This window comes from Anomaloglossus baeobatrachus, chromosome 10 (assembly GCF_048569485.1).
Source record: "Anomaloglossus baeobatrachus isolate aAnoBae1 chromosome 10, aAnoBae1.hap1, whole genome shotgun sequence".
Taxonomy (NCBI): domain Eukaryota; kingdom Metazoa; phylum Chordata; class Amphibia; order Anura; family Aromobatidae; genus Anomaloglossus; species Anomaloglossus baeobatrachus.
This window is the reverse complement of record NC_134362.1, coordinates 11,612,020-11,625,933: the sequence shown is the minus strand read 5'-3', so window position 1 is coordinate 11,625,933 and position 13,914 is coordinate 11,612,020. Positions and strand designations below refer to the sequence as shown.

General features: G+C 44.0%; 1 protein-coding gene across 2 annotated transcripts in view; it reads right to left on the bottom strand.

The window, feature by feature from the left end:
- The window catches only part of SPI1 (Spi-1 proto-oncogene), a 57,852-nt gene that overhangs the window by 18,887 nt on the left and 25,051 nt on the right, over positions 1–13,914 (bottom strand). Inside the window, exon 1 of one of the 2 annotated variants that reach the window (XM_075325486.1) lies at positions 6,789–7,004. The exons of the other annotated variant lie outside the window; for it this stretch is intronic. Within the exon in view, the coding sequence (XP_075181601.1) occupies positions 6,789–6,830 (42 nt within the window). The 5' untranslated portion in view covers positions 6,831–7,004. Of the gene's footprint in view, positions 1–6,788; positions 7,005–13,914 lie in introns of those variants that run through there. 2 annotated transcript variants of the gene reach the window in all.

The window sequence follows — 13,914 nt, the reverse complement described above, 5'->3', positions numbered from 1 at the left end:
AATCAGAAACCAACCTGTGATACACCGTGACCTCATTGTGCCCCCGCGCTGCTCATCCATCCACTATCTATCTATTATCCATCCATTTTTCATCTGACACATCCATCATTGTGAAACCTGTGGGTGGGTCTGTGTTTTGCCGTGGAATCGTTCCTGGGGTAACGGGGTCTTGTGACTGATTTCCGGATCTTTCTTGTGACTCATCCGTGGTGACAATACTTGGACTAAACACTAATAAATTATTAACACTTTGAGCCCCGGGTCACATTAGGGAACAGCATTCACAATGAGTACACATTATATTGTGTCCCTCCGGGCACCAGGGCCCAGAACATCTCCTGCACCCCATAAAGCTGCGACTAACAATGCAACACTGCTACACAGTTTGCCTTCCAATGTCAGCCTCTATCCCCTCCAATGTCAGCCTCTATCTCCTCCAATGTCACCCTCTATCTCCTCCAATGTCAGCCTCTATCCCCTCCAATGTCAGCCTCTATCCCCTCCAATGCCAGCCTCTATCTCCTCCAATGCCAGCCTCTATCTCCTCCAATGTCAGCCTCTATCCCCTCCAATGCCAGCCTCTATCCCCTCCAATGCCAGCCTCTATCCCCTCCAATGCCAGCCTCTATCTCCTCCAATGTCAGCCTCTATCCCCTCCAATGCCAGCCTCTATCCCCTCCAATGTCAGCCTCTATCTCCTCCAATGCCAGCCTCTATCTCCTCCAATGTCAGCCTCTATCCCCTCCAATGTCAGCCTCTATCTCCTCCAATGCCAGCCTCTATCCCCTCCAATGCCAGCCTCTATCTCCTCCAATGCCAGCCTCTATCTCCTCCAATGTCAGCCTCTATCCCCTCCAATGCCAGCCTCCATCCCCTCTAATGTCAGCCTCTATCTCCTCCAATGTCAGCCTCTATCCCCTCCAATGCCAGCCTCTATCTCCTCCAATGCCAGCCTCTATCTCCTCCAATGCCAGCCTCTATCTCCTCCAATGCCAGCCTCTATCCCCTCCAATGCCAGCCTCTATCCCCTCCAATGTCAGCCTCTATCCCCTCCAATGTCAGCCTCTATCTCCTCCAATGCCAGCCTCTATCCCCTCCAATGCCAGCCTCTATCCCCTCCAATGTCAGCCTCTATCTCCTCCAATGCCAGCCTCTATCTCCTCCAATGTCAGCCCTATCCCCTCCAATGTCAGCCTCTATCCCCTCCAATGCCAGCCTCCATCCACTCCAATGTCAGCCTCTATCTCCTCCAATGTCAGCCTCTATCCCCTCCAATGCCAGCCTCTATCTCCTCCAATGCCAGCCTCTATCTCCTCCAATGCCAGCCTCTATCTCCTCCAATGTCAGCCTCTATCCCCTCCAATGCCAGCCTCTATCCCCTCCAATGTCAGCCTCTATCTCCTCCAATGCCAGCCTCTATCCCCTCCAATGCCAGCCTCTATCCCCTCCAATGTCAGCCTCTATCTCCTCCAATGCCAGCCTCTATCTCCTCCAATGTCAGCCCTATCCCCTCCAATGTCAGCCTCTATCCCCTCCAATGTCAGCCTCTATCCCCTCCAATGCCAGCCTCTATCTCCTCCAATGTCAGCCTCTATTATCCCCTCCAATGCCAGCCTCTATCTCCTCCAATGTCAGCCTCTATCCCCTCCAATGTCAGCCTCTATCCCCTCCAATGCCAGCCTCTATCCCCTCCAATGCCAGCCTCTATCTCCTCCAATTCCAGCCTCTATCCCCTCCAATGCCAGCCCCTATCTCCTCCAATGCCAGCCCCTATCTCCTCCAATGTCAGCCTCTGTCTCCTCCAATGCCAGCCTCTATCCCCTCCAATGCCAGCCTCTATCCCCTCCAATGCCAGCCTCTATCTCCTCCAATGTCAGCCTCTATCCCCTCCAATGTCAGCCTCTATCCCCTCCAATGCCAGCCTCTATCCCCTCCAATGTCAGCCTCTATCCCCTCCAATGCCAGCCTCTATCTCCTCCAATGTCAGCCTCTATCCCCTCCAATGCTAGCCTCTATCCCCTCCAATACCAGCCTCTATCTCCTCCAATGTCAGCTTCTATCCCCTCCAATGCTAGCCTCTATCCCCTCCAATGCCAGCCTCTATGTCCTCCAATGTCAGCCTCTATCCCCTCCAATGCCAAACTCTATCCCCTCCAATGCCAGCCTCTATCCTCTCCAATGCCAGCCTCTATCTCCTCCAATGTCAGCCTCTATCCTCTCCAATGCTAGCCTCTATCCCCTCCAATGCCAGCCTCTATCCCCTCCAATGCCAGCCTCTCTCCCCTCATATCTGTTATACACAGTATATTGGCCTCCTATGTGTTACATACAGTATAATGATCTCCTATGTGTTATATACAGTATGATGGCCTCATATGTGTTATATACAATATAATGACCTCACATGTGTTATATACAGTATAATGGCCTCATATGTGTTATATACAATATAATGGCCTCATATGTATTATATACAGTATAATGGACTCCTATGTGTTATATACAGTATCATGGACTCCTATGTGCTATATACAGTATAATGGCCTCATATGTGTTATATACAGTATAATGGCCTCCTATGTGTTATATACAGTTTAATGGTCTCCTATGTGTTGTATACAGTATAATGATCTCCTATGTGTTATATACAGTATAATAGTCTCCTATGTGTTATATACAGTATAATGGTCGTCTATGTGTTATATACAGTATAATGGTCGTCTATGTGTTATATACAGTATAATGATCTTCTATGTGTTATATACAGTATAATGATCTCCTATGTGTTATATACAGTATAATGATCTCCTATGTGTTATATACAGTATAATGATCTCCTATGTGTTATATACAGTATAATGATCTCCTATGTGTTATATACAGTATAATGATCTCCTATGTGTTATATACAGTATAATAGTCTCCTATGTGTTATATACAGTATAATGGTCTCCTATGTGTTATATACAGTATAATGATCTCCTATGTGTTATATACAGTATATTGGCCTCCTATATATAGTATGATGACAATTCCCTGCAGCCATTACACTATGTTCACATTAGCATGATGCGATTAAGTTGCGTTTCCGCATTTATTACAGATTTATACACAATGTTCTACTGACAAACGGACGCCATAATCTGCAGGACGCGGCTCATTATTACAGATGCACTTATTATACTGTACCGATATAACAATATAATTTCACAGCTCAGAGTCCGGAGGAAGCGGAGAATTATGTAATCTGCGGATATTACAGCTACGGGCTGGATATGGCCTCCATGTAACTGTAGTGACTGCAGGCGAATAATCCGGACACGTGGAGCCTCGGTGAGACGTGGCCTGGGCCTATATACTGCGAGAGGAGACGTATACGGAACAAAGAGACGAAATATAGTCCCCAGTATTACAGCTCAGCTCCATGCACTTCAATGCAGCTGCAATACCAAACACAACCTGTAAACAGGGGGGCGCTGTTCTGTAAGAAAGCAATCAGGTATGATAGATAGATAGAGGGACAGATAGATAGATAGATAGATAGATAGATAGAGGGATAGATAGAGGGATAGATAGATAGAGGGATAGATAGAGGGATAGATAGATAGAGGGATAGATAGAGGGATAGATAGATAGATAGATAGACAGATAGATAGATAGATAGATAGATAGATAGAGGGATAGATAGATAGATAGATAGATAGATAGAGGGATAGATAGATAGAGGGATAGATAGATAGATAGATAGATAGATAGATAGATAGATAGATAGATAGATAGATAGATAGATAGATAGATAGATAGATAGAGGGATAGATAGAGGGATAGATAGATAGATAGAGGGATAGATAGATAGAGGGATAGATAGATAGATAGATAGAGGGATAGATAGATAGATAGATAGATAGATAGATAGATAGATAGAGGGATAGATAGATAGATAGAGGGATAGATAGAGGGATAGATAGAGGGATAGATAGAGGGATAGATAGATAGATAGATAGATAGAGGGATAGATAGATAGAGGAATAGATAGAGGGATAGATAGATAGAGGGATAGATAGATAGATAGATAGAGGGATAGATAGATAGAGGGATAGATAGATAGATGATAGATAGATAGAGGGATAGATAGATAGATAGAGGGATAGATAGAGGGATAGATAGATAGAGGGATAGATAGATAGATAGATAGATAGAGGGATAGATAGATAGAGGGATAGATAGATAGATAGATGATAGATAGATAGAGGGATAGATAGATAGATAGAGGGATAGATAGAGGGATAGATAGATAGATAGAGGGATAGATAGATAGATAGATAGAGGGATAGATAGATAGAGGGATAGATAGATAGATAGATAGATAGATGGATAGATAGATAGATAGACAGATAGATAGAGGGATAGATAGATAGATAGACAGATAGATAGAGGGATAGATAGATAGATGATAGATAGATAGAGGGATAGATAGATAGATAGAGGGATAGATAGATAGATAGATATATAGATAGAGGGATAGATAGATAGATAGATAGATAGATAGATAGATAGATAGATAGATAGATAGAGGGATAGATAGGTAGATAGATAGATAGATAGATAGATAGAAAGAGGGATAGATAGATAGATAGATAGATAGATAGATAGATAGATAGAGGGATAGATAGATAATAGATAGATAGAGGGATAGATAGATAGATAGAGGGATGGATAGAGGGATAGATAGATAGATAGATAGAGGGATAGATAGATAGAGGGATAGATAGATAGAGGGATAGATAGATAGAGGGATAGATAGATAATAGATAGAGGGATAGATAGATAGATAGATAGAGGGATGGATAGAGGGATAGATAGATAGATAGATAGAGGGATAGATAGATAGATAGATAGATAGATAGAGGGATGGATAGAGGGATAGATAGAGGGATAGATAGAGAGATAGATAGATAGACAGATAGATGGATAGATAGATAGATAGATAGATATAGATGGATAGATGGATAGCTAGATAATAGATGGATAGATAGAGGGACAGACAGACAGACAAACAGTTAGGAAGATAGATAGATAGATATGTCCCATCCACCGTTACCACAGTCCCCACCGTGGATATGCCCCATCATAAGCCATGGACTTCCATAGCCCCCATCCTAGAAGTGCCCCCACAGTCCCCACCCTGGATGTGCCCCATCCATCCTTCCTACAGTCCCCACCCACCATCCCCACAGCCCCAGTCCCTAATGTACACTTGCTTTGGCAAAACTAATTTGTATTTGGTCCTGCCAATAAAGCTTATTTGATTTGATTTGATTTTGATTTGATATTATTATTATTATTATTATTATAGATAGATAGATAGAGGGATAGATAGATAGAGGGATAGATAGATATATACATAGATAGATAGAGGGATAGATAGATAGATAGATAGATAGAGGGATAGATAGATAGAGGGATAGATAGATAGATAGATAGATACATAGATAGATAGAGGGATAGATAGATAGATAGATAGATAGATAGATAGATAGATAGATAGATAGATAGATAGATAGATAGATAGATAGAGGGATAGATAGATAGAGGGATAGATAGATAGATAGAGGGATAGATAGATAGAGGGATAGATAGAGGGATAGATAGATAGATAGAGGGATAGATAGAGAGAGGGATAGATAGATAGATAGAGGGATAGATAGATAGAGGGATAGATAGAGGGATAGATAGATAGATAGATCGATAGATAGATAGATAGATAGATAGAGGGATAGATAGATAGAGGGATAGATAGATAGAGGGATAGAGGGATAGATAGATATATACATAGATAGATAGATAGAGGGATAGATAGATAGAGGGATAGATAGATATATACATAGATAGATAGAGGGATAGATACATAGATAATAGATAGAGGGATAGAGGGATAGATCGATAGATCGATAGAGGGATAGATAGACAAACAGATAGATAGATATAATTATTATTATTATAGATACATAGATAATAGATAGATAATACATATTGGATAGTTTGTCCATCCTTTTGTCAGGTTTTTCCTGTAATACACAATAACTTATTGATAAATATTTGCTGATTTCTTCTTGTTGTTGTTACATTTGTTACTTTCTTCCGTGTCCTCTGCACTCGGGATCTCCGGATATTTCTGTGTCTCGGATGGGTCTATGCCCGGACACTTTGTGTCTTCCGATCTTCGCTCCTCCGGACTCTTCTGTATTTTCTTCCCTTATACATTATCTGTCGCAGTTTATTATTACAAGTCTCCATTCATCAATGTTAGATTCTTCCCATTAGTTCGGATTATTCTAAGTTCTTCTGACGTTTTTTTTTTTGCGTTTTGACCTTATTAAGACGTTTTCCTGCAATTTATAGATTTCTGGAGCGGTGACCCCTCTGGCGGGCATCGCACCGGTCACATTGATGGCTGCGGTGTACGATCACAGTATTGTATATATATATATTGGGGTCTTTGACCTCAGAACTTTTTTATGTCTTCCCTAAGTTTTAAGACTTTAGGTTGAGCACTGGTTGAGTACTCATAGTAATAGAAAATTCCCAAACCCCTCAATATCAAATATTATAACTTATATATTAAAAAATATATATGTTTAAGCGATTAAGACCAGGACAATAAGTTTCGCAGTGGTCTAGAAGATGACTTATACCATAAAAGCCAACGATTGCCTCGTTCGGTGTCTTCTTGAGGACCAAGCCCAAGTGTGGGCCACCAAGAATTGTAGAAAGAACAGGCAACTCACCGTGATGATGGTGTACCCTTCCATCCTGCTCGCCGGCACCATCCACAGATCGGGCGCCAGGACCTTCCTCTACACTCAATGGCCCTTTAAATTGACTCTCGACGGCTCGGAGAGGGACCCAGTTGACCAAGGAGGAGTGCAATGATGGTGCCCCCCCTCCCCGTATTTGTGAGACCAGCGGAGGACGCACACCACCTCTCACTATGAAGTTTTTCTTTCTTTCTCAATACAAGTTCCTGATTTGCAGTGTAGGGAGTCGGTCATATACACGTAACCCTTCACTGCATAAATCTTATGGGGACGTCACAGGAAATGTGTCCTGTCTGATTGTGGCCAACCAATCCTTCCTGCAGATCCTGGCTATAAAAAGAAGAAATCCTTCAAGGTAAACTTCATATCTGTAGAATCTGCATAGAACGAGACAATACTGATATCCAGGGGTAGTTTACATTCACAATTGGTGGTCCAGTACTTCTCTATAGATGTGATGGGACACGTCATGCCTCCTATAAACATACCCTCATGTATCATGGCCATATTTAACCAATATTTAACCAATATCCTCCCTACCATCAGAAAGAAAGAGCATTTTTAAGATATCCACACTTTGTTTGCCGCCATAGGCACAGGCCATATGTAAATGAAGAATAAGGAACATTCGAGATTGGAGGTCCAGTATTTCGCCATAGATGTGATGTGACAGGTCAGCCTCATGTATCATGGCCATATTTAACCAATATTTAACAAATATCATCCCTACCATGAGAAAGAAAGAGCTTTTTTAAGATATCCACACTTTGTTTGCCGCCACAGGCACAGGCCATATGGAAATGAAGAATAAGGAACATTCGAGATTGGTGGTCCAGTATTTCTCCATAGATGTGATGTGACAGGTCAGCCTCATGTATCATGGCCATATTTAACCAATATTTAACAAATATCATCCCTACCATCAGAAAGAAAGAGATTTTTTAAGATATCCACACTTTGTTTGCCGCCACAGGCACAGGCCATATGGAAATGAGGAATAAGGAACATTTGAGATTGGTGGGCCAGTACTTCTCCATAGATGTGATAGGACATGTCATGCCTCCTTTGAAGATACCCTCATTATTATGGCCATATTTAACCAATATTTACCCAATCTCATCTCTACCATCAGAAAGAAAGAGCTTTTTAACATATCCACACTTTGTTTGCCGCCATAGGCGCAGGCCGTATACAAGTGAACAATAAGGAATGCTTTATCTATAATTAACAATATGGAACTTAATATACAGCAATTTGACATCTCCTCCAGCCAAAATCCTAAGAATCTGGATGTTGAATTTCATCAGGCCGGGTTGGCACTGAGGGTGGTGTATGCAATAATGGCCACTCAGTCCCTTCCCAACCATAATAGTGATAATATATTAGAGGTCAGTTAGGACAATATCAATCTGATGAATCACTTAACATTGCATCAAACTATTGACGCCTACTAGCCGAGGACAACTATCCTAATGCCTGGGCTACACCACCATGAGGCTCAGAAGAACAAAGCAGTAATCACTGACAGGTGAAGTGGCTTTAGATTAATTTTCTTTATGGATCCTCCCACATAAAATCAAGAACATCCAATAATCTAGAAAATCGTAAAATCCAGAAAGTGCAAGGTCTTTTTAATGCTGGTGCAAAGGGGTTTTGTGATTGCAACTACTTCTCTTCCCGTACAATGACTGATAGCACCTCTATATACAGCTGATAACACAGGATCCACTATTCACAAAAGGGGATATCACAGCTCACCTCCTCCTCCTTTGCAATGACTGACAACACCTCTATATACAATAGCTGGCACAGGATACATCACTTACAATAAGTATTATCACAGCTCACCTCCTCCTCCTATATAATGACCGATAACACCTCCATATACAACTGATAACATAGGAGCCACTATTCACAATAGGTGATATCACAGCTCACCTCCTCTTCCTCTTTGCAATGACTGACAACACCTCTATATACAGTAGATGGCACAGGATCCATCACTTACAATAAGTATTATCACAGCTCACCTCCTCCTCCTATATAATGACCGATAACACCTCTATATACAACTGATAACATAGGAGCCACTATTCACAATAGGTTATATCACAGCTCACATCCTTCTCCTGTGCAATGATCGACAACACCTCTATATGCAGGAGATGGCACAGGATCCATCACTCACAATAGGTGTTATCACAGCTCGCCTCCTCCTATATAATGACTGATAACACCTCTATATAAAGTTGATAAAACATGATCCACTAATCAGAAACAGTGTAATTACAGCTCACCTCTTCCTCCTGTACAATGATAACACCTCAATATACAGTGGGGAAGTAAGTATTGACCCCATCACCAATTTTCTAAGATAAAAATATATTTCTTAAGCAGCTATTGATATGAATTTTTCACCAGATGTTAGTAACAACCCATCCAATCCACACAGGCAAATAAATCAAACCATAGATGTTGATAAATTAAGTTATGTGTAATAGTGAGAAATGACACAGGGCAAAAGTATTGAACACATGAAGAGAGGAGCAAAAAGCCCTGAAAAGTCCCGACACCAGCTGATATCTGTCAGTAATTAGAAATCAATCTTGCCACTTAGTGACAAATTATATTAGCTGATCCAACTCATGGTCTATAAAAAGGTGTCTTATTACTAAGGTGCCACACAAGAAACATCTCATGATGGGGAAAACCAGTGAGCTGTGTCAAGACTTTCACAACCTTATTGTTGCAGAATATACTGGTAGAATTGGTTACAGGATTTTCAACTACTGAAGGTTCCAGTGACTGTTGAGGCCATAATCTGGAAGTGGAAAGTACATCATTTCACAATGAACCGGCCACAACCAGGTGCTCTCCACAAGATTTCAGACAGATGAGTGAAAAGCATTGTCAGAAGAGCTGTCCAAGAGCCAAAGACCCCCCTTTGGAAAGCTACAGAAAGACCTGGAATCAGTAGGTACAATTATTTAATAGAAAACAATAAGTAATGCACTCCTCCTCCATGGCCTGTATGCACACTCCTGCATGCACGCTCACCACACAAACAAAAAGCAGGTTGAAGAGCCTTTAAAGTTTCCTCAACAACATTTAGACAAGTCTGTGAAATACTGGAGAATATAGTCTGGTTAGATGAGACTACAATTGGACTCTTTGGAAGATGGCTTCCAAAGAGTCCAATTGTAGTCTCATCTGACCAGACTATATTCTCGAGTACAATGCATACCATGTTTGGAGCCCAAAAGGCAAAATCACCCCAAAAACACCAACACCAGTGAAGTGTGGAGGTGGGAACATCATGGTTTTCAGCAGACGGCACTGGCAAACAGTGGCGTAACTAGAGTTTGATGGGCCCTGGTGCAAAGTTTGGACCTGGGCCGCCCAATCCCCCTGACTGTATACCGACAATCGGGGTACAGGATAATGACGCCGACACTCGGGTTACGGGATAATTACGCTGACACTCAGGGTATGGGATAGTGTCGCTGACACTTGGCTCTTACCCTAAGCACCCATGTTTCCCATGATCTGAAATCTCTCTTTCTATCAGCACCCAGCTTTCCTATGTTCTGATATCCATTTTGTCCTCAGCACACACCTTCCCAATGCTCTGCTATACATCTTTCCATCACCACCCAGCTTTTCTATGCTCTGATATACATCTTTCCCTCAGCACCCAGCTTTCCCATGATATCAGAGAAAGGGAAAGTTGGGTGGTGAGGGAAAGATGTATAGCAGAGCATGGGAAAGCTGGATTGAAGATAGCTCTTCAATTATTATAATGCACCTCCCATAGTCCTCCATGTATTATAATTCACTCCATAGTCCTCCATATATTATACTGCACCCATAGTCCTCCATGTATTATAATGCACCCCACAAAGTCCATGTATAAGGTGTCCTTCATGTTCTATTATGCAGCCCACAAACTCTTTAATACACCCCATAGGCCTCTATATAGGATAATGCAGCCCAATAGTCCTCCATGTATTATAATGCAGCCCCATAGTCCTTCATATTATATTATACAGCCCCCATACCATTTAATGCACTCCAATAGTTCTCCATGTATCATAATGCATCCCAATAGTTCATGTATAATGAGTCGACCATCAGGGTTTTCGATAGGGGGGTACCCTGGCGCCGGGACTACGGATACTTTACTCTCGATGGGGTTATCACAGGAGGTCGGTCCCGGCTTCGTGTCCTGGGCGCTCACTCTGCGGCTGTGGAATGGGGTACGGGGATGATTTTGGGGATATACGTGACGCCACCTGTGCTGTCTGGTAAGCGGATATACCAGTGCTGCCCGCGGCCGGCCTCTGGGGCGATGGTGACGGCAGCTTAAGATCTCTCAGCTCCCCACAGGTGGAGCTATTTTACCTCAGGGCGGCGGGTCGCTGACCAGGAGGGAAGCGACCGAGCGGTGATGGCTGCCTTCTTCTCTGACGTCGCAGGGTTCTGTCGAATGGCGGAGAGACGACACACCGAGTCCACATCAGCTCAAACAAGTCATTTTTACTGGCATCTGGTTTGTTTTGCACAGTTCACAGCAGCAACAGTTTGGTTACCAGAAGGCCGATGGTCACAAGTTTCGGAGGAGATTTAATGACAGAGTCTCTCTCTGAGGTAACCTTTCCTTGGCTCTTTCTCGGTCTCTGCTCTGAGGGCTCTGTGACTCCCTCTTTAACCCCCTCGTTAGTCTCGTCACTGGTTTTCCCAGGGGTCTGATGCTGCACGGTTTCTTTATCTACTCCGCAACAGCGTCGTGGACTCGGCTTGGGGTTAGTAGTCAGACTCTTGATGGGTACCGGGACTCCTCTAATTTAGGATCCCAGGTTAACGGTCAATGGTTTGGGGATAAACCTGACAAACCTCCTCGGTCCCGTTATACCGGTGTCGACCTGAACTCTTCAGCCGGCTCTCGCCAGACCTAAAGTGTCCCCTTTCCGTCTGGGTTACCCCTTTTCCTGTGCCTTTCTTTTCTTTTGGGGTACCCTCGCTCAGGACGTCGGGCCAATGTTATTTCTAGCCCTACTTTCAGTCATCAATTTACTCTCATCTCTTCTTGTCACTCCTTACTGACTGACTGTTAACTGACTAACTGTCACCCAGTCGTCCTGGCAACCACGTCGCGTCTCACGCTCAGCTAGGCTCCACCCCCCTATGGACCTAGTATATAAACAGTCCCAGGAATATGAAGGTAGGGGCTGCTGAGTCAATGTTACTCAATCTAATCTAAGACTCTGCATTTCTTCTCTCTTTCACCTGTGACCAGAGGGCACTGCACCTTGATGTTAAGGTGCTGTATTCCCCTGTAGCGCCTAACCACAGGGGCGCCACATATAAGGTGTCCTTCCTTTTGTATTATGCAGTCGCCCATACCGTTTAATGCACCCCCATAGGCCTGTGGCCACCGTGTACTCACTGATTAAGAAAAACAAGTAAACAAGTCCTCACCACTCCTCGTTACCCTGCTGCTCCCGTCCTGCGCTCTGCGCTCTGCAGTCTCAGCACAGCAGTCGTGCAGTAGTGACGTCACCACACTCTGCTGCACTGAGACGTCGACCGCAGCCACAGGGGGAGAATGAAAAAGGATAGAACGGAGCGCTCTGCTCTATCCTTAATCATTACTTTGTGCGATGACGGTTGAGGGGGCACCGTGCCACCGCTGGCACCGGGCCCCCTGACTCATGGGCCCCATAGTGGCCACGTGGTCTGCCATAGAACAGTGCAATTCCTTTCTCACAGAGAGGAGCCGGTTGCTTCTCTGCAGGGCGTGCGCCGGGCCCCTGACCCTGCCGGGCCCGGTCGCAGTGGAGATCTTTGCGACCTCGGTCATTACGCCCCTGCTGGCATACTTCATATGATTGAAGGAAGGATGAATGGACAAATGTGCAGAGACATTCCTGATAAAAATCTGCTGCCATCTATCAGGAAGATGAAGATGAAACAAGGGAGGACATTTCAGCAACACAATGATCCCAAACTCACAGCCAAGGAAACTACCAACTGGATTCAGAGAAAATAAATCTGCTAGAATGGCCGAGTCTATCACCGGAGCTGAATCCAATAGAAAATGTCTGGAAGGAAAAGCTCAGAGATCATAGAAGGAGCCGGGACCTGCAGAATGTGAGGAGTGTGTGTGGAAGAATGGTCCACAAATCCCACCTGAGCAATGCAGGTGACTAGTGTCTAAATACAGGATGTAAGGAGTGTGTGTGTGTGTGTGTGTGTGTGTGTGTAAGAATGGACCAAAATCCACCTGAGCAATGCAGGCGACTAGTGTCTCCATACAGGATGTGAGGAGTGTGTGTGGAAGAATGGCCCAAAATCCACCTGAGCAATGCAGGCGACTAGTGTCTCCATACAAAATGTGAGGAGTGTGTGCGGAAGAATGGGCCAGAATCCACCTGAGCAATGCAGGCGACTAGTGTCTCCATACAGGATGTGAGGAGTGTGTGCAGAAGAAAGGGCCAAAATCTACCTGAGCAATGCAGGCGACTAGTGTTTCCATACAGGATGTGAGGAGTGTGTGCGGAAGAATGGGCCAAAATCCACCTGAGCAATGCAGGCTACTAGTGTCTCCATACAGGATGTGAGGAGTGTGTGCGGAAGAATGGGCCAAAATCCACCTGAGCAATGCAGGCGACTAGTGTCTCCATACAGGATGTGAGGAGTGTGTGCGGAAGAATGGGCCAGAATCCACCTGAGCAATGCAGGCGACTAGTGTCTCCATACAGGATGTGAGGAGTGTGTGCGGAAGAATGGGCCAAAATCCACCTGAGCAATGCAGGCTACTAGTGTCTCCATACAGGATGTGAGGAGTGTGTGCGGAAGAATGGGCCAAAATCCACCTGAGCAATGCAGGTGACTAGTGTCTCCATACAGGATGTGAGGAGTGTGTGCAGAAGAATGGGCCAAAATCCACCTGAGCAATGCAGGCGACTAGTGTCTCCATACAGGATGTGAGGAGTGTGTGCGGAAGAATGGGCCAAAATCCACCTGAGCAATGCAGGCGACTAGTGTCTCCATACAGGATGTGAGGAGTGTGTGCGGAAGAATGGGCCAAAATCCA